This window comes from Pleurodeles waltl, chromosome 5 (genome assembly GCF_031143425.1).
Source record: "Pleurodeles waltl isolate 20211129_DDA chromosome 5, aPleWal1.hap1.20221129, whole genome shotgun sequence".
Taxonomy (NCBI): Eukaryota; Metazoa; Chordata; class Amphibia; order Caudata; family Salamandridae; genus Pleurodeles; species Pleurodeles waltl.
In genome coordinates, this window is record NC_090444.1 from 436,016,073 (window position 1) to 436,038,296 (window position 22,224).

Sequence of the window (22,224 nt, forward strand, 5' to 3'; positions counted from 1 at the left end):
CCTTTTCATACATTACATGAACTAACAATAATAAAATAATTACATTTTCTGATGATACTTGTAACCTCAAATTTCTTTCCGTGCCTTAGAATGTGGATTTGGGGCTCCGATGTTTGTTTTTAACAAGTCGTTCACACTATGTTAAAAAACTAAAGGGTTCATACCATGTTGTAAATAGATGTTGGTGACCGGTCCATACGAGGTGTGCCTCTGGTTTTAGGCTCAAGATACAACTCTTGAAACAGAAGTATGGTGAGAATGGACAGAAGGAGACCTGTTCCTTACAGAGGGCACCCTAACAGCTTGGCTAACAGCATAATGTGAGAGCACACCATCAGTATGGTGTGATTCAACCTCTGTACCAACTATGCTAGACTGTCTAGTAATGGGCAGGCTGAGAAGTTTCTTTCCTGAATCTTTTCCTGGGGGAGTCCCTGGATCAGATTGAGAACCATTAGCTACTTTTTCAACAGATTGGGCACTTATGGCCTTATCCTGTACTCTAAGCATGTTAATTAACAGTTCTAAGGAAGGATTCTTCCCTACACTCAAACCTCTCTCTATGCAGAGACTCCTTGCTCCTTTCCAGCTAAGGTGATCATATGCAAGTTTGGACAGGTCAACATTTTGGCCTGTGCCAGACATTTTTAGAGAGAGTTAAAGTGATAGTAAAAGATAAAAAGTTTGTCAGAGCTTTTTAGAAAGACAGAGAAAAAAAAAACTTTTAAAACTTTTTAGAACTTTTTAGAAAGTTAGAAGTACTTTTCAGCACTTAGAAAAGAGTGAAAAGAGGAAATGCAAAACTTTTTGGCTATGTGTATATACACTGACCTTGTTTTGTATATTTTTCTCTTATGAAAAGTACAATGACAAGAGTGGTAAGTAGTCTCAAAGCACTTATCCCACCACTGCACAACCAATGTAGGAGGCTGGACTGGCTTATAGTGAGTACCAAGGGGTACTTGCACCTTGCACCAGGCCCAGTTATCCCTTATTAGTGTATAGGGTGTCTAGCAGCTTAGGCTGATAGATAATGGTAGCTTAGCAGAGCAGCTTAGGCTGAACTAGGAGACGTGTGAAGCTACTACAGTACCACTTAGTGTCATATGCACAATATCATAAGAAAACACAATACACAGTTATACTAAAAATAAAGGTACTTTATTTTTATGACAATATGCCAAAGTATCTTAGAGTGTACCCTCAGTGAGAGGATAGGAAATATACACAAGATATATATACACAATAGCAAAAATATGCAGTATAGTCTTAGAAAACAGTGCAAACAATGTATAGTTACAATAGGATGCAATGGGGAAACATAGGGATAGGGGCAACACAAACCATATACTCCAAAAGTGGAATGCGAACCACGAATGGACCCCAAACCTATGTGACCTTGTAGAGGGTCGCTGGGACTATTAGAAAATAGTGAGAGTTAGAAAAATAACCCTCCCCAAGACCCTGAAAAGTGAGTGCAAAGTGCACTAAAGTTCCCCTAAGGACAAAGAAGTCGTGTTAGAGGAATAATGCAGGAAAGACACAAACCAGCAATGCAACAACTGTGGATTTCCAATCTAGGGTACCTGTGGAACAAGGGGACCAAGTCCAAAAGTCACAAGCAAGTTGGAGATGGGCAGATGCCCAGGAAATGCCAGCTGCGGGTGCAAAGAAGCTTCTACTGGACAGAAGAAGCTGAGGTTTCTGCAGGAACGAAAAGGGCTAGAGACTTCCCCTTTGGTGGACGGATCCCTCTCGCCGTGGAGAGTCGTGCAGAAGTGTTTTCCCGCCGAAAGAACGCTAACAAGCCTTGCTAGCTGCAAATCGTGCGGTTAGCGTTTTTGGACGCTGCTGAGGCCCAGGAGGGACCAGGAGGTCGCAAATTGGACCAGCAGAGAGAGGGGACGTCGAGCAAGACAAGGAGCCCTCTCTGAAGCCGGTAGCACCCGGAGAAGTGCCAGAAACAGGCACTACGAGGATGCGTGAAACGGTGCTCGCCGAAATTGCACAAAGGAGTCCCACGTCGCCGGAGACCAACTTAGAAAGTCGTGCAATGCAGGTTAGAGTGCCGTGGACCCAGGCTTGGCTGTGCACAAAGGATTTCCGCCGGAAGTGCACAGGGGCCGGAGTAGCTGCAAAGTCGCGGTTCCCAGCAATGCAGCCCAGCGAGGTGAGGCAAGGACTTACCTCCACCAAACTTGGACTGAAGAGTCACTGGACTGTGGGGGTCACTTGGACAGAGTCGCTGGATTCGAGGGACCTCGCTCGTCGTGCTGAGAGGAGACCCAAGGGACTGGTGATGCAGCTTTTTGGTGCCTGCGGTTGCAGGGGGAAGATTCCGTCGACCCACAGGAGATTTCTTCGGAGCTTCTGGTGCAGAGAGGAGGCAGACTACCCCCACAGCATGCACAAGCAGGAAAACAGTCGAGAAGGCGGCAGGATCAGCGTTACAGAGTTGCAGTAGTTGTCTTTGCTACTGTGTTGCAGGTTTGCAGGCTTCCAGCGCGGTCAGCAGTCGATTCCTTATCAGAAGGTGAAGAGAGAGATGCAGAGGAACTCGGCTGAGCTCATGCATTCGTTATCTAAAGTTTCCCCAGAGACAGAGACCCTAAATAGCCAGAAAAGAGGGTTTGGCTACCTAGGAGAGAGGATAGGCTAGCAACACCTGAAGGAGCCTATCACAAGGAGTCTCTGACGTCACCTGGTGGCACTGGCCACTCAGAGCAGTCCAGTGTGCCAGCAGCACCTCTGTTTCCAAGATGGCAGAGGTCTGGAGCACACTGGAGGAGCTCTGGACACCTCCCAGGGGAGGTGCAGGTCAGGGGAGTGGTCACTCCCCTTTCCTTTGTCCAGTTTCGCGCCAGAGCAGGGCTAAGGGGTCCCCTGAACCGGTGTAGACTGGCTAATGCAGAATTGGGCACCTCTGTGCCCAACAAAGCATTTCCAGAGGCTGGGGGAGGCTACTCCTCCCCTGCCTTCACACCATTTTCCAAAGGGAGAGGGTGTAACACCGTCTCTCAGAGGAAGTCCTTTGTTCTGCCATCCTGGGCCAGGCCTGGCTGGACCCCAGGAGGGCAGATGCCTGTCTGAGGGGTTGGCAGCAGCAGCAGCTGCAGTGAAACCCCAGGAAGGGCAGTTTGGCAGTACCAGGGTCTGTGCTACAGACCACTGGGATCATGGGATTGTGCCAACTATGCCAGGATGGCATAGAGGGGGCAATTCCATGATCATAGACATGTTACATGGCCATATTCGGAGTTACCATTGTGAAGCTACATATAGGTAGTGACCTATATGTAGTGCACGTGTGTAATGGTGTCCCCGCACTCACAAAGTTCAGGGAATTGGCTCTGAACAATGTGGGGGCACCTTGGCTAGTGCCAGGGTGCCCTCACACTAAGTAACTTTGCACCTAACCTTTACCAGGTAAAGGTTAGACATATAGGTGACTTATAAGTTACTTAAGTGCAGTGTAAAATGGCTGTGAAATAACGTGGACGTTATTTCACTCAGGCTGCAGTGGCAGGCCTGTGTAAGAATTGTCAGAGCTCCCTATGGGTGGCAAAAGAAATGCTGCAGCCCATAGGGATCTCCTGGAACCCCAATACCCTGGGTACCTCAGTACCATATACTAGGGAATTATAAGGGTGTTCCAGTAAGCCAATGTAAATTGGTAAAATTGGTCACTAGCCTGTTAGTGACAATTTGGAAAGAAATGAGAGAGCATAACCACTGAGGTTCTGGTTAGCAGAGCCTCAGTGAGACAGTTAGGCACCACACAGGGAACACATACATATAGGTCACAAACTTATGAGCACTGGGGTCCTGACTAGCAGGGTCCCAGTGACACATAACAAACACACTGAAAACATAGGGTTTTCACTATGAGCACTGGCCCTGGCTAGCAGGATTCCAGTGAGACAGTGAAAACACCCTGACATACACTCACAAACAGGCCAAAAGTGGGGGTAACAAGGCTAGAAAGAGGCTACTTTCTCACACAAGCTGTGTGAGGAATGTGCCCTCAAGCACCCGAAGGCGATTCAGCACTGTGAAGCAAAGCTGTTAAATCACCAAACATTGAAAGAAGCCACACAAGTCCACTTCTGCTTTTCAGTTGAGGACGCAGGCTGTTTCTGCTCCTGTAGCTGATCCTGCAACAGGTCCTCTTCACGGTCGAGGTCATCCTGTAAGTCAAAGTCCAGATCAAAGCAGAAACATAAGAGGGCAAAGCAGGACTTGACCCCTATCCTGACACACTCTAGCTTAAGAGAAGTTGCAAGGGTTTCAAAATGCAACTTGATCTTGTTCTTGATGTCTGATTAAAGACCCGATCCCACAGTTGGCCCCAATGCACCCCGAATTCCCTAGCCCCCAGCAACACTGCAGCAGTTTAAGTGCTTTTGGGAGAACATGCTGCATATTTTTGCTACTTTTTCAGTTCCTGCTGGCATGCCCTCTGGCACCAAGGATCCTTAGGGGACTCCAGTGTTGGTGCTATTTGAACCCCTGGTATTCACCTTGAGTTCTACACCAACTCCAATGCCAACTTCTGCTCCACTCTAAGACGTGCACTGGTCCTAGTGTGGTAGATGCTGGTGCCAGAGGTGTATCCTATGCCAACCCATGTGTCTGACCCCGAGCCGAATCTACCTCCATCCGAATGAGGTCACTTTCTGACTCCACACCAGCACAAACAGATCCTGTGCAATCTGATTGAGCCAAAACCCTCTATCTACTGTGGAGCCATCCTCAGTTGCTCCACCATATTTTCGGTTCCAACTCTGCCCAGAGATTGCCGCCACTTAGAGATGACAGTTGAGATGATGGGGATGATGAACCTCACAATAGGATGATGAGAGCTAACAGTTTGTATATGTATACAAGGACTACTGGGCTTGATACGTCCCCTAAAACATGGCTATCCCCCCTTAGGCCACTCACAGAAGAGCGTGTTTACTTTGTGGTTGTCATCAGATGAGCTGCTGAGATCCGGAATTTACAACGACCTTTGTTGAGGTTAAAACAAATGTACTTACTGAACTCCTACAGCCATTCAATGAAGCTCTAAATGACACCCTTATGAGCACTTGGTCTAAACCTTGTTCTTGCCTACCAGCAAACAAGCAGGTGGCCAGGCATCACAGACCAGTGCCTGGTGACCCTGATTGTCTTATTCAGCATCCTACTCCTGAAAGTTTGGTAGTCCAAGCTTCCATCAGCAAAGTAAACTCTTAACTCATTCTCCCACATCCCAGCAGGGAGTCAAAAAGGATTGAGATACTTACTTCAGCCATTGAATCCTTGGGGTTAGTCAATGCCAGCTACCTATTACGCATTCCCTCTGGTTTATGGTCAACGAGATCTTGCTCCTGGTCCCAGAAGAGTTTAGTGCCTCCTTAGATCAAACTATTCAAGATGGTCAAGATGCAGCTAACTGTGTGATTGGTGCTTGTCTGGACACTACTGATGCTTAGGGCAAGCAGTGTACACTCAGTCAATCAGAGCCTATTTCAGAGGTTTGGCATATAGGCAAAGTGATGTCATCCCACCCTGCTGCAGTCACCTCAGTCCTTTTGTGACTGGGAATCAGGCAGATGGGGCATGTAGGTCAAGAGAGGCACCAATCTTTTCAGTCACCCTCCTATGTGGCGAGTATCCAAGCTGTTTTAGTTTGCCCTTAGCACGCACAGCCATCCTGTGGGATTTAGGATCTAACATTTTTTTCTCAGGGTGGCAGTCGATCATATCTGCCAAATGGGTCCTCCTGATCATCCAGCATGACTGTGCCCTTCTGTTTCTTTCTGATCCTCTGCAGCTTCCACCTACATCACAGTGAATCTCAGAGGAGCACCTAACCATCTTCCTTCAGGCAGTGCAAGCCCTACTGTCCAAGGGGGCCATTGAGAGGGTGCTGATCTTTGAAATAGGGACAGAATGTTACTCCCACTATTTTATTTGTGTCCCAAAGAAGGATGGAGGCTTTTGTTCTATTTTATATCTTTGCCCTCTGGATACCTTCCTGCAGAAAGATAAATTCAGAATGCTCACTGTGGCTCAGATTCTTTCTGCCTTAGAACCAGGTGACTGGATGGTAGTCGTGGACCAGCAGAACACTTACTTTCATGTGCCTGTCCTGCAGTCCTACGGATATTACTAGAAGTTCAAGGTCTTCCAAGTGCATTTACAGTTTGCTGTGCTCTCCTTTGGCCTTACCAGCACCCCTTGGGTGTTAATGAAAGTGATGGCGTTAGCTGCTACCCATCTTCGGAGGCTGGGGATACCAGTTTCCCCCTGCCTCAATGACAGGCTGTTGAAGGTGGTCTTGCCATAGGAAACAATAGACCACCTACATACAACCACAAACTTCCTACCATCGTTGGAATTCTCAATCAATGACCTGAAGTCACACCTGACACCTTTGCAAAGATTTTGTTTCATCAGAGTTGTCCTTGAGATTGTGGTGTTCAGGACTGTTCCTGTGCGGTGGCAGGTTCAGTACATTCAGGCTATGATCTTGATCTTTCAGACTCACTGCTAGAGCTTTATGAAAGCAGTTCTGAGACTTCTTGGCCTGTTGACCTTTTGCATCCTGCTTCCCACTTCGCCAGGTAGCATGTGCATCTCTGAAGACTCAGTGGGCTCTGGTAGATATCATCCAAATTTCAGAGAAGACTACAAGATGCTCAGCTGCAGCCTGACCAGGGCAACATCTTTCTCTTCCCCATCCAATACTGACTTTGGTGAGGGGTGTGTCACTGTTGTCCCTGTTGGGTTGGAGAGGCTATCTGGAAGAGGTCAAAATCAGAGGATTCTGGTCTCCAGCAGAAACCCGACTCCATGTTAATCTGTTGGAGCTACAGGCCATTTTCCTGCCACTAAAGACCTTCCTGCCATCCATCAAGGGAAAGCTGGTGTAGGTTATCAAGAGCAACACACCACCATGTGGTAGTGCCACAACAGGGCGGGGTGGGGTCCTATGCAAGGAGGCGCTGCACCTCTGGTGTTGACTTGAACATTAATGGATCTCCCTGATCTCGAACTACCTTGAAGGATCTTTAAATGCCATAACTGTTGTGATGTGTTTTGTTAAAGGTTTGACGTCTGTGTTCCATCCCAGACCATTTGTGATGCTATAGTGGGATCTCAGTTTTATCCTGGCATTCCTTATGTGCAACCTGTTTGAGCCAGTGCACAGCTACTTGTTGTGTCTTCTGACTCTCAGAAATGTCTTCCTCATTGCGATTGCTTCAGTTTGTCATTTGAGTGAGCTCCAAGCTCTATTGGTGCAGCTGCGTTGCACCACCCTTTTTACAGACAAACTATTGTTGAGACGCATTGCATCCTTTTTGCCAAAAGCTGTGACTTCTTTTCATGTTGTTCAATTCATCACACTCCCAATGTTCTTTGTTCCGCCTCGCTCCTTAAAAGACACAGAGAGACTCAATCTGCTAGACCTCAAAAGGGCCTTAAGCTTTTATGTCTATTATACCAAAGACCATTAGGTGGACAATCAGGTTTTTGTTGATTTCTCAGGGGCAAATAAAGGTAAGGTAGTTCACAACGGGACGTTTTCAAAGTGGATAGTCCAGATTACCATATGTTGGACGCTTTATTACTATGCTAGGTGACATAAAATAGCATTGAAATTAAAGTATTGTACAACTTTACCTCCTCTCACATTTCTTTCCTGCCTAATAAAAATCATCAATCTGATAGACACATCTAGCTGCAGATTCCGTAATTTAGAATTCTCCCCAACTGCAAGACTGGATCCATAAATTTTTTCCCATAGCATGTCTGCTTGTCGGAAGAGGGCTTGCTTGGCTCCATATCGACGTTGTCCATCAGGTGTGATGTCAACAGAGTCCATATAGCCCCCTCACCGATGTCAGTTCCTTCTTTTCTGTGCTTGCAAAGCAGATCTGGAGCGGTTAGAGTGCCATTTTTTTGTCCCATCTCAACAGTTTGTTGAGGAAACAGTGTGCTTTTTGCAATGTCATCAGGGTCTAAGCCCTGTGGATCTTGTGGCAGACAAATGCTGGTCACTGATCCTTACACCATTTGTATGTGGTGCCTTGGAAAGCTCCATGACTCCGAGGAGTGCTGTCCCTGGTGTTGTCTTCAGCCGAAGGCGTTGAGGGAGTGTTGCATGAAAATTCTGAGGCGCAACTATCAGAGACAAAGTGGCGTTGTCAGTCCTCATTGAAGTCCAAAAAACGATTGCAGAGCCATTCACATGAGCATTCTCTGTCAACATCAAAAGAGGCTTTGTAGCAGAAATGTTCAAACCATAAGTTAATCACCAAAGCTGTCTCCCAACCTTCAGCTGTGGAGCACAAGTCCACCCCATGCCTTCCTGAATTTGCTGGAGTTGGGGCAATTCTAGACCAAATGCGGGAATACTATAATTCCCTGCATGAAATCTTTGGACCTCAGCCTCCCCCTGGTGCGGTTTCTAACCCCAAGGAGGTGAGTGGTGCCCAGACTGCCTTGCTGGTGTGTTCGCCCACGGTGACAGTAAAGCCCTCTAAATTTGTTATCAGATTTGAGCCAGTGCACAGCCCCTTGAAGTTACCACCTTCGGCGATGGGTCAATCAGTAACGCCAGCGCAGTTCGGCACTGAACCTATTACCCTTTCTGACATTGTCGGATGGGGCGCCGATGAAGCAGTCTACCTCAGACTATTCTCCATCTGTCTCTATACAACCCATTACTGTTTTTCTCCCTGAAACACACAGTGTTGAGAGTGAAGGGGAGTATTTGGGGCAAAACCCTTTGGACATTTGTGTCAAGCCTGCTTTGGAGGAAACTTGGCTGACTGAACTGGGTGAGGCTAGTGGACTTGAGTCCTCCCCAGTTTCTGATCTACTTTCACCACCTGGTATTGCATCAGAGGTGAGTTCCTCTTATGCTGAGGTATTAAGGAGAGCAGGTGTTGTATTTGATTGGAATTATCCAGAGAACCTTCAGTGGGTATTTCACCAAGGTGAGATGGGAGTGAAACCTTTACTCCCTTATAATGAGTCTCTGTATGACCTTTTGTTAGGAGCTTGGGCAAAACCAGCAACCGTTGCTCCAGTTGACCAGGCCATTAAGTGTGCTATGGACACTACCGATTCAGCAGGTAGAGTTATGGCTCAGTCAGTTGCGCTGCACAGACATGCATAGCTGCGTCAGTCTGGGGTTTCAGAGGCCATACAGGATAGCCTGAAAGATATGCTGTTTGGTGATGTACGTTTATTTGGTGTACATGTCTGTTCTGGGTTACAACGATTTAAAGCTGGTCGGGGTGACAAAGCCACCTAGACATGTCTTTGACTCTTCTGATTTTTTTCAATCTGACTTAAGAGGAAGACACTCAAGGTCTAGTGCCTCTAGTGGAGCTGGCTACCCCATTACAGGGGTTAGTATCCAGCAAATGCATTTAAAAGTAAAATATATATTTCATTTGCTACCAGTGTAGTGGTTCTGCTTAATGGAGGCGTTTATGGATTTTTACATACCCTTGTAGTTTTTTTTACATAACCTTGTGGTATTTTACGTTTGCCATGGCCCTTCGTTTCTGTCTGTAAGGATAATAAGGGAAATTATAGGTCTCATCTGAAGAACATTTGTTAAGTGGAGTCATTCTTTAAATTATGTCCCACAATATGTGGCCTTCATTATTATTATTATTTACCACTTGGTGCAGAAGTGATGACTTTCTTCTTCAGGTCTGTCAATGACAGAATTTCAGATGTTTTTTTCTGTTTGATTATTAATTGATATCTGATGTACAGGTCATAAAATGTTCTTTATTCTGAAGGAGAGCTCAGGCGTTGATAACTTTTTGGTATGTGCCTTACTCTAGGTGAAGTACCCTTTGTATGCTATGAAGAGCATTTATAACTATATATATGCTGAGCTGGGATTACGCAACATGTGTTCCACAAAACCCTCATTTGTGAGTACATAGTTTCAGCCTCTGTGTAGGGTTGTTTTCTCTGATTTACAATATCACGTAAGGTTTGGTATCCCTTATATGATACTTATGATCAGTGTACCTCCATGGTAGTCTCAGTATATATGACTTGCCTTTTGATAAGGATGTTGGTATGATGAGATGCCTCATGTTTTTATTAGGTAATTGTGTGATGCTTCATTTATGGCGTTCATCAATTGAATGATTTGCCCTTGATTGGAATAGTACAGTAATGAGTTGTCTGTCCAAAAATTCCTTCTGGTATTTTTAATGAGGGTAGTTTGTAACCTACATCATCACTATATGTGGGTTCTGCTTTCCCTCCTGTTACATGCTTTATGTTTAAGTGATAGATGATATTACTTATGATTGATAGTCAGTTATCTACTTTGCTAGATATAATGTATTGGAAAACCAAAAGGATTGTGTCTTATGAGCCTTAAGACACTATATATTTATCTCTTAAGGTGCTGTCTTGTAGCCGTTACAGTTTGACTTGGTATTCTACACATTTGTGTGGACATTGTTGGCTTATACATGTTCTTTAAACATTGATTCATTTTCAGGTGGTTAGCTCATGCTGTTTAAGATCTCCAAAGAGACGTAATCTCTCGGTTGATTCTGTTTACTCTGTTGTAAAGATACTTAGGGGGTCATTCTGACTCCCGCCGGCCGCGGTAACCGCGGTGCCGGCGGGAGCCGCCAGAATACCGCTGCGCGGTCAGAAGACCGCCGCGGTTATTCTGTGTTTCCCGCTGGGCGGGGCGGGCGACCGCCAGAAGGCCGCCCGCCCGCCCAGCGGGTAACCCCTTTCCACGATGATGCCGGCTCCGAATGGAGCCGGCGGAGTGGAAAGGGTGCGACGGGTGCAGTTGCACCCGTCGCGAATTCTAGTGTCTGCTATGCAGACACTGAAATTCTCAGTGGGGCCCTGTTACGGGGGCCCCTGCAGTGCCCATGCCATTGGCATGGGCACTGCAGGGGCCCCCAGCGGCCCCACGACACCCCATACCGCCATCCTGTTCAGATGGCGGTATGGGGGTCGGAATCCCCATGGCGGCGCAGCAAGCTGCGCCGCCATGGAGGATTCCCATGGGCAGCGGAAAACCGGCGGTACACCGCCGGTTTTCCGTTTCTGACCGCGGCTGTACCGCCGCGGTCAGAATGCCCAAGGGAGCACCGCCAGCCTGTTGGCGGTGCTCCCGCGGTCCCCGGCCCTGGCGGTCAAGGACCGCCAGGGTCGGAATGACCCCCTTAATATTCTTGACTCTTTAGGGGTTGTTATGACGTGTTTGTATTATTACTTAAGATTTCTTTCTTTTCTGAAATAAATTTCCCCCTAATGGTGTACCTTTTCTTCTCTATGAAGATGTTCATATACGTTTGCACATGAAGGGAATAGATGTTTGCCTCATAACTTCTACTTTTTGTAGAAGACTTTTATTACTGTATTGAAGGACTATCATTCTTCTAAGTGACAACTATTGACATCATTCAACTGACTCTAGTTGTTTGTAGTTTGGGTTCACACTTTATGGAGTGTTTGTCCATAGACAGAACAAACAAATTGATATTTATTTTATGGATCAGTCAGATTCTCTTAATTATGGAACACTTTACATTTTCGGTCTAAGTATTGAAGACCTTTTCTGGGTCTCCTGTGGGTGGGTCTCTATTCATATTGTAGGGATATACACTAACCTTGTTTTCGCTAGGTTATCAACCTTCTTTTTCATACTTACGGTCTTATTCAACATTATGGTTCTATCGCTCTGATGAGGGTGTCTCAGGCAATTTTCATTACTCTTGATGGTTTTGATCTATGCTGCTTTCCTAAGTGGTAGGATGCCACTATAGGTTCCATACTGTCATGTCAGTATTATCTGACTGATTACTCTGCTTCATTTCTGTATCTATTATATTGTTTTCTGTTGTTGGTACATAGGAGTTTAATTAATATACTTATATGCATATATATATATCCTAGAGGTATTTGTGTTATCTTGTGGTCGATTTCCTAGGGAAAAGACTGATTTGATGCCAAAAAGTGCTATTGTTGTCTTCAACTTTATTTTTAATAGTGCATTCTTTATACTTCATCCACAGGAGATGGATCTTTATCTGTGCTTTTACACAGTAGGTCTGTTTAGGATACACCTTAATATGGCAAAAAAGTATTGCTCTGTGGCATTGCCTGCTGATCTGTGTTTCACAAGTATTGAATACCACAGTTAGAGTCTGGGGGTAAGAGCAAATGAATGTGTATTCATAGTAATTTGGCAAAATAGTCCTACTATCATGGGTAACGTTATCCCCATGCATTCAATATCCTTATGTCTTTTATTGCTGTGGTCTTCTCCACAGTTTTTATGGGATGAACATGCATTGGTTTGGCTCCCATTAAAGGGTGGAATAGTTTTAAATTAATTTTGTTAGTTTGCTTCTGACACGCATTTGTCATACTAACATGGATAACTTTATTCCCATGTTTTGTAATGACTTTTTTTACCTGTGGTTTCTTACACAGGTTTTTTTCTGTTGTAGTGGGTGTCATCGCTTACCTAAATTATTGGGCATGCCCGGTCTTTTTCTCTTGTTCTGGACCGGTTTTCTTCTAGTTTGAGACTTTTTATGGTCTCCGTTGGTAGACCCTCCTCCGGAGATGGATTGACATTGGTATCTGGTTCTAAAGTAAGGAATATGCGACTAGATGTCTCTATCAGAAGAACAAGTTACTTAATTTTGTGAACGCATTAACTGGGAGAGACAGGATATAGTCCTTTTTCGTCTCAGAGATATTTTGTTATGGAAATTCACATCCTGAATTGAGAATTCAGTGATTATTTGACACAAGCGTTTTGGTTATTTTAGCACACTGTTTCAGAAGGCAGTTCTTATATGTGGCTGCACGTTTTGGGCGTGGAAAATAGTCACGGATGAAACTGACATCGGCAAGGGGGTTATATGGACTCCGTTGACGTCACATCCAGTGGATGACAACGATACCGGGTCGCGCAACGTACTCTTACAAGGTGCAGACATGCTATGGGAAAAAAATTCCAGAGCCATTCTCCCGTCTGGGGAGGATTCTAAAGTGAGGAATCTGCGGCTAGATCCTGTCTCTACCAGATAATGCTTTACCAAAGGTAAGTAACTTGTTTTTTGTTGTTCGAACCACTTCAAAAGGTACTTTTCACTTTTGTGTCGTACAAAACCAATACAAGCCCGTCACCAGGAAACTGACCCTTGATCTCTTGAGGTCATTGAATGCACATGGATCAATATCTTGTGCAATTTGGCATTTTGCAGGCTACCCTGGCAATCTCTCTTTGGTTTACTCTGAGGTAATCCTTCTTATGTGTCCCAAAACCTGCAGTTTCTGAATGTGATGCAAGTATAGTGGAATGAATACTCTCTCTCTAGAAAGGTACTCTGAAGTACTGGAGTTTGAAGAAGAGGATTGGCATTTGGATAAGGTTGAACCTTATGCTGAACTTGAGGGAAAAGGATATGCATATGCTGGTTACTATTAGGTACTTGTTTTATGCACATTGGGGCATCATGTGATGGCTCCCACATCCTTTATTCTGGTAGTACCATAACCATTAACAGACAATTTGTACTCCCACCAGCCAACTACTTTGATGGTCTTCCAATTCCCCCCACCATCTCCCAACTCTCTTTGCATACGCCTCAGATTTAATTTGTATCCACTTCTTCAGGGTAAGCACACTTAAAAGGTTCAAGCAGCAGTTCATACACTTTGCTGAAGCCACCCATAGCTGAAATTTTTAAAGCAATGTCTGGTACATTATTACTTGAACTGATTATTAGTTTACTATCAGAGAAGGTTGGGTCTTTTTGATCAAAAAAAGTCTTGCTTCTTTGTTTAGTATTGCAGCCAACAAGCTATGGGATATTGTGTATTCATGGCTGTTTCAAACTTTGCTTAAGTGATGAGCATTTAGCAGTAAAGGTCATAGCCTTTAGAATACCTTACTTCTTGTTAAATGAGCCATTTATCTTCTGACTTTCTTCCTATAAGAATTTCAAGTTTAGCCTATTCTTCTCCCAAAGTTTTTGTTTTAGTGCCTGTAAGAAAGTGAATTATTACCTGGGGTGGATAGTCGTCCACCACAAGTAATAAAGTCACAAACCTGTTATGTCCAGGCAACTATTTACCCCAGAGGCTTAACCCTGTAGCTATGGCATAGAGCAGACAGGATTAATTTAGCACAAATGCGTAAAGCATTTAGAAGTACCCAAACAGTTCAAACGTTTTAAAAAATAACACAATAAAAATCATACTTTGCACTTTCTTGTCTGATGCGGCTTACTTTGCTCTCTTTTTATTTTACCATCCATACAAACATTTGTCATAAATTTTCCATGATACGAACTTCGGACTCAGTTAGTATAGTCGAATAAATCCATAAGAATCACTGTACTTGTATACTGTTTATGTACAGTCGCAGCTGGTGACTCGGCAAAGTGGCAGGAGTGCTCAAGGGGAAGCACAACAAAAATAGTTTTTTTACACTATAACAAAATTAAACTTACCTAGTCGACACCGCCACAGCCAAGGCTCCCAGCCTGCCCTGTGCCAATCATGACGTTGCTCAGAGCAGCATTATGATTGGCTTTAGCGCCCTGGCTGGGTGCTCCAACACAGACTGGGAGCCTGGGCCGGCTTTCTCCAACTTGACAACACAGTGCCGGGTTGGAGAGAGCCCTGGTGCACATGTGTGTTTGGCCGGCCCCAGATGGCTGGCCAAACATACAAGCGCACTGAGGGGAGTGCTCTGTTCACTCCCATCACTGCTCGTCTCCACCATGGCCCCGCCCTTTTAAAAATAAAACGATAATAAACAGCGTTTATTATCTTTTTATTTCTGAAGGTTTGCAGCTCCTGCTGCTGCTGCTGGTGGGGGACGACGATGCTCCTCCACCCTAGCAGAGGAGCTGCCCCTGTTTATGTTTCCAGGATCTGAGGAAGACTGGGTTGGCTGTGCTTTCTTAGTATACTCAACTGACCAGTAAGCATTGCCAGATAGTTCTGGAAGTATATCTTCGGGAACAACTACAAAGTTATCCCCATATATTCTACTTGGGTCATCATACTAAGTTTCAAACAAAATGACATTCAGAAACTACAAGAAAAGTTGTGCAAGCCATGTTGTAAAAAACGATGAGCCACATGACCGACAGTTATGCCACTATCTTCAGCACAGAAAAGACCATTGAAGTCACATCTGCATTGGCATTCCCAAAAACAGGGCCTACAACTCTGAAAGTGAATTGGCAGGCATGACTAAAAGAGCAAACATATAGGGCAACCCTTCAAGCGTCACGACTCTCCCAGCCAAACCATCACCAACATTTAAGGAGTCATCACCAAATACTACTACATTGCCTACTATTAGGGACCAAAAGTCGTTAGACCATATACTCGATAGTCTATCAAGGTGAAGGCACCTCCTGAAATGCCGAACAGCTTCTACTAATGATGATCTGATTTTGTGTTTTCCATAAGAGGACACTCAACGTTACTTCTAAGGTGCTGGATAAGGCGTCCTTGCAGTTTTATTCAGCTGGGAGTTCAGTCCACCACCTTTCATCATTACATTAAAAGGGACCTCGGTGGTGGCGGGTTTGCAATATTTATGTAGCACTCATCTGTTTGCTAACCTAACAGCACAAAAACACGTACCTCAGAATTAGTGTAGAGTGGCAGCCTGTTTTGATCTTTCTTGCCCCACCCTCTTAGAGCACCCTTCTCTCATCAGTTTGACTTATCCAAATTTTGGTGGCTTTTCCCAAAGGGATTATATTTATCTTTGCTATGAGTTTTCGTTCTAACATTTTCAAGCAGTATTGCCTGCGCTGCATTGGTAACTGCAAAACAGAACACATTTCTTTTATCATCTCTGTGCTTAGTACAGTGCCCAGGTGTAGTCCTTCTTATTTTACCATATAACATTGCCATGCACTTTGCCTCAGATATCTTGTGTATTAAATGACCATTTAAATTTGGAATATGATAAACAAAAAAAGGATTTATCTTCTTGTCGGAGCCGGTTGCTATGTAGCAAAGAAATCACCCAAAGGTACAATCAGGGATTTTGAGTAGTCACCATTTCTTACAATTATTGAAAGGCTGGGAACTGGCAAAACATGGGGAGAGGAAGACAGGCCGTTCTGTAGTTTCCTGGAGACTTTCTGAAGAGCATGCACCTGTCGCAGGCTCTCCTATATTTTGTATATTTTTTCTTTCATGTAAACTCGTGGGCAAAAAAAAACCATTGCGTTCTTTTCCCTTTGTGTAAACTCAGGTGCCGTAAAACATTGCGTGGGGAATGCAAAGATGCAAGCTCTGTCTCTGTATTCTTAGAGACTTTCCAAAGGCGATCACTCCGGTATTTTGCTTTTTATTCAGAGGCTTGCAAACAGGCAATATAACCTATTTAAAGAGCTTAGTAGAATGTCCTTGTTTCCAATTAGAACATGGTCCACAGACATCACGTCCCGTACCGGCTGCATTTATGATCGGAGAGATTTCTAAGCTTCACTTTTTCAAACTCGGTATGTTTTGCGCCTTGATCGGTCGAAGATGTTCACAGTTCCACGTACCTTTATCTTCTGCTTTGAATATTTGGTTGAAAGGGCCGTAAATAACATACGCCTCCTATGTATACTCTGCAAAATGTTCCAATGCTCTGGCGGGGGCTACGCCTTTTACCGTCTGAACTATACGATAATTGTTGTGACAATATATTAAAAAACTGATAAAGTTTATCAAAAAAGATCATGGTCAGTGGTTGAAGTGTATAACAATCTTTGGGAACTTTGATCCTGACTGGAATGGGAGCGGGGGTCACTGAGGCTGGGAGGCAGGGTCGAAGATGGGGCTAAAAAGAACAAAATATAATGTAGCTATTCTGTTGGGCTTCCACGCTCGTGCAACTGGATAGAAAATAACACACATTTCAAATGCTAACTAAATACAAGTTAACCGAGTTGCACTCTTTGAGTTATGAGATATCAACTAGTTAATAACGTCACTGCTGATGTCTATGGCTCTAACCAGAGAGTCGCAGATCGAATCCTGGTTGACACACTCGGTGCTACCGCTTGTGTATTGACAGTACTACGAAGCCCGGTAACAGAAAGCACTGTGAATACATAAGTTACTATTTCAAAATTGTATTACACACAGTATAAAACAGACTGCCATGCAATGTGCAAAACGATATAAGGGATGATTCATGTGTGCACAAGGTTGCATGGCATCTCCCCACTCCATCATTATTTATAAAATGTAACCACTCTTGGACACATCCCCACATGTGCCCAGTCCACCATCACTTCTTAAAAATAAAATACTGCAGGAAAGTGGAGTATTGGTTGGAGGTGGGGTGGGGGAGTGACGGGGGTTGGGGCTCCAGTATTGAACACAATTCTTGTCAGGGTGAACTGCAGAAATCACTAAATTAATCTATACTTAACCCTCTGGTACTTTGATACAAAGTAGTCAGGCTTAATTAACTTCAAGGCACAGAGTAAATTTTAATAAGTAAAATAAAACCAGAAGGAGACAAATCTGATCAGTCGAACAGAGATATGCAATTTTAAAGTTTTTAGTAAAAGTAGCGCCAACTGTGGTTATATGGTCATGCCAGACAGGGACAAAGACAGAAGTTCAGGCCAACCGCGATGTAGTGCGGGACTGATACAGGAACCGGGTTAGCCCCACTAAGAGTTCTACCTTATGTCTTTGATGTGAGGCATTCGTCACTTGGCATAGGTTACGATCAGGAGCTGCACAGTGCTGTGATGCAAAGTTCTGCTTTGAGTTCTGTCACTCTGAGTCGGTTCCAGTCAGGAGCTATAACGGCTGCGATAAAAGGTCCTGCATTGATTTGTGTCACATTGCGTTAGTTCTGATCAGGAGCTGCGAGGATTGTGATGCGAGGTGTTGCATCACTCTGCGTCAGTTTTAATGAGGCTACTGATCAGGAGCAATGAGGGGCTGTAATGTGAGACGCTGTGTTGGATTTGATGGAACCCATGGTTCGGCAAGGAGTACATGCTGGTTTCGCAGGTGCGAGTTATTGTTAATGTTGTGTGGAGAGTGGGTTGACAACTCAGGTTACATAGGTACGCAAGTTAAAGTAAATTGAAGGCAGTGTGTAAATTATAAATTTAAGTTATAACTATAACTTTAGAATTTCTCATTTTTGTGTAGTTTGAGTTGGGTTTGTATAGAAAGAATAAATAAAGTTTTCTTAACTGTAGCTTATCTCTAACCTTTGTTTTTTTGCATTGATGTACCAGAGTTTTTTTATTTATAATAAAAAACGTTTTCAGATCGTAGAGATTACTGTCTTCGAGGGAAGTGGCATTAAGTAGAGTGAGGTTCAGTAGAGTGCAGGAGAGTGTTGTAGAGTATAGTGTTGTAGAGCATAGTGTTGTAGAGCGTATTGGAGTTGAGTCGAATGTGGTACAGTGGAGTGGTGTATAGTGGAATAGTGTACAGTTTGGCAGCATAGAGTGTCATACAGTGGAGTGGCATAGAATTGAGTACAGTAAAGTGGAGTGGCATGCAGCAAAATAGCGTACAGTGTAGTGGCTTGTACTGTGGTAGAGTGTTACAGCATACAGTGGAGTAGCCTAGGGTGGAGGGGCCTACAGTTTAATGTCGTAGACTGGAGTGTCATAGAATGGAGTGACATAGAGTAGAGTGCATTAGAGTTGTGTGGAGTAGAGTGAAGTGGCGTACAGTGGATTTGCTTAGAGTTTAGTGGCTTACCATGGAGAGACGTAGAGTGGCATAGAGTGTAATAGCATAGAGTGGAGTGTGTTTATTGAAACAGCTGTTGTGTGAAAGTGTGCGAACACATGTAGATGTAGTGTGGCAGGAATATACATTATAATGTGTAAATGGTACTTTTTGGTAGTAAGTCTGAATTGTGTAAGTAGTTTTAAAAACATACTTTTTTAAAAACGTAGTGCTATATTGTGGCACGGAATACTACAGTACGTTTGCTGTAGATGCGGATGAGAAGTCAGTATGTGATTGGCCAATGGCTGTGTTTACCAAAGGTAAAAGGCAGTCATGAAGGTTATCATCACGGTTTTGGTGCGTTGTATTGTCTGTATTTTCCTGCTTTATAATTGAGGGCCTTACATATAGGTAAGTAGTAGTTTTTTTCTGCCTACTACCACTTTTTTGAAGTGGTAATAGAGAAAGTTAATAAAAATGTTCTATATATTTTTATAGCAGTGTAAAGAGAACTGTGCATTTGTTTAAGTAGTGTAATAATTTCTAGGTATTACAGCGCTGCTCCGTTTACTTTTTTGTGCATATTTAAATATGTTAAAAATAGGAAACACACAGTAGTACACTATATCTGTAAAAGATAGTGTAATGTGGTATATTGTGAATTTTTTTAACATTTAGTTTTTTAAAAGCGACTTCCTTACACCTTGCAGCAGCACCTCCTTGTGGTTTCTCAGATGCTGATATTTTACCCTCTTCTGCAGATACAAATCATATGTGCTTTTCACACAGTGTTTCTCCTTATAACTTTATTTTGTAGTACAAAATGTTGCTTAATTCCAGGGCCGGCTTTTGGCATGGGCGAAGGAGGCCCAGGGTCCCAGTTTTCAAAGGGCGTACAGAACTGTCTGCATTTAAGTCCTGCAGACAGATGCGTCCCTCTTACTTGACTCCAGTGATTCAGCCTAAACTGATTTAAATAATTTTTACTTGCAGCATGTGCTGTTTTACATCCCATTACCTCTCCCATCTCCCTGGACCCCTCTGTAGACACACCAGTACCACCAGCAACTTGCACTAGGGGTGATCAAGCTACACTGTGAGTGAATGAGAATGTTTGAGGAGGTGCCAAGAAGTTTGTGATCAGAAGTCTGTTACTGTTTTGATGTGTGTATGACCTGTAAACACAAAATGGACTCCCTGTTACCTTATTTTATTCATCAGCTGCATAGAGGGCGCCAAATTTGTTTCCGGCCACAGCACTAGTGAAGCAAGGGCCAGAGCTGCTTAATGTACCCAGGCTCATAGTGGATTGAAGTGGGAAATCCGGACCTAGATGGCCCGGGTCTCGGTTGCTGGGAGTGGGTAGTGCAGGTGTTTTCAGGCGCACAGGCTAGCGTTGTGCGCGCTGTCGGCACGTGAGGCGCATTCACGTGGACAGCGGAGGAGGCGGCCGGAAAATAAAGTGAAGCTTTATCCGAATTAAGAAATAAATCAGCTTTTGTTAGGAGTTGCTCCGAATTAAGGTTACCCCAGTACTGGCACTGACTCGTGCTATAAACGTTCTGGAGTCACGTCCTCATGGTGTGCACCTTAACGTAGCATGTGTGGTTCCGGCTGTCTTGTATGGTGATGGACTTTTCTAGTCGAGCTGGCCCCATTACTCTGTTGGCCTGCAGTAGTCATTCTTTTACGGTGTGAGAGGGAATAGCGCTAACAGCCAGATCTCGCAGCACCTTCTGTAAAGTGTTGCCCGTATGTGTATCTCCTGAGTTAAAATGCAGTCATAAGCTGGTGAAGTGCGTGTATAACACCTGCCCTTCCCTGTGTTTCCTCAGACTGGCAGAAGACAGAGGCCCAGAAGAGGCGGGAACAGCTCCTGCTCGATGAGCTGGTCATCCTGGTGAACAAACGCGACGCTCTGGTCAGAGACTTGGACGCTCAGGAGAAGCAGTAAGTTACTTTACATGCACACTGAAGACACCACCGCTGCCAGGACACAACTAGTATACCACTGCATTAAGGTTTCCTGCATGGAAATCTCCGCGGAAAGAAATATAATTCTGAATGTTTAATCCACAATATGCCGTCTGTATACACGGCTGAGAACGTGCGTGATTATGTTTTGTGCACCCATGTTCGTCCACCAGCCCCTTCGTTTCCCGGTGAAAAATGAACTACTGCCTGTCGCATTTAACTTTGCCTTTGCAGCATTTGCCCTGCTCTGTTCCAGCCAATACCAAAATCTCGATATCATGCCCTTGGAACAAGTGTCCCTCTCTGAGCACTGCTCTACTCCAGCCAGTACCCAACTCTCAACACTGCTGCTGTGCGACAAGTGTCCCTCTCTGAGCACTGCTCTGCGCCAGCCAGTACCCAACCCACAACACTGCGGCTCTGCGACAAGTGTCCCTCTCTGAGCACTGCTCTGCGCAGCCAGTACCCAACCCACAACACTGCGGCTCTGCGACAAGTGTCCCTCTCTGAGCACTGCTCTGCGCCAGCCAGTACCCAACCCACAACACTGCGGCTCTGCGACAAGTGTCCCTCTCTGAGCACTGCTCTGCGCCACCCAGTACCCAACTCTCAACACTGCTGCTGTGCGACGTGTCCCTCTCTGAGCACTGCTCTGCGCCAGCCAGTACCCAACCCACAACACTGCGGCTCTGCGACAAGTGTCCCTCTCTGAGCACTGCTCTACTCCAGCCAGTACCCAACTCTCAACACTGCTGCTGTGCGACGTGTCCCTCTCTGAGCACTGCTCTGCGCCAGCCAGTACCCAACCCACAACACTGCGGCTCTGCGACAAGTGTCCCTCTCTGAGCACTGCTCTGCGCCAGCCAGTACCCAACTCACAACACTGCGGCTCTGCGACAAGTGTCCCTCTCTGAGCACTGCTCTGCGCCACCCAGTACCCAACCCACAACACTGCGGCTCTGCGACAAGTGTCCCTCTCTGAGCACTGCTCTGCGCCAGCCAGTACCCAACCCACAACACTGCGGCTCTGCGACAAGTGTCCCTCTCTGAGCACTGCTCTACTCCAGCCAGTACCCAACCCACAACACTGCGGCTCTGCGACAAGTGTCCCTCTCTGAGCACTGCTCTGCGCCACCCAGTACCCAACCCACAACACTGCGGCTCTGCGACAAGTGTCCCTCTCTGAGCACTGCTCTGCTCCAGCCAGTACCCAACCCACAACACTGCGGCTCTGCGACAAGTGTCCCTCTCTGAGCACTGTTCTACTCCAGCCAGTACCCAACTCTCAACACTGCTGCTGTGCGACAAGTGTCCCTCTCTGAGCACTGCTCTGCGCCAGCCAGTACCCAACTCACAACTCTGCGGCTCTGCGACAAGTGTCCCTCTCTGAGCACTGCTCTGCGCCAGCCAGTACCCAACCCACAACACTGCGGCTCTGCGACAAGTGTCCCTCTCTGAGCACTGCTCTGCGCCAGCCAGTACCCAACCCACAACACTGCGGCT

The 22,224-nt window shown here is 45.2% G+C and overlaps 1 protein-coding gene across 6 annotated transcripts in view; it reads left to right on the forward strand.

Annotated features, from left to right (window-relative positions):
• The window catches only part of EHBP1 (EH domain binding protein 1), a 1,526,717-nt gene that overhangs the window by 1,493,420 nt on the left and 11,073 nt on the right, over positions 1-22,224 (forward strand). For 4 of the 6 annotated variants that reach the window (XM_069234213.1, XM_069234209.1, XM_069234211.1 and 1 more), the window contains one exon: positions 20,583-20,697. In XM_069234213.1, coding sequence (XP_069090314.1) covers positions 20,583-20,697 — 115 coding nt within the window. Of the gene's footprint in view, positions 1-20,582; positions 20,702-22,224 lie in introns of those variants that run through there. The other 2 variants (XM_069234214.1, XM_069234212.1) reach the window with 1 other exon arrangement.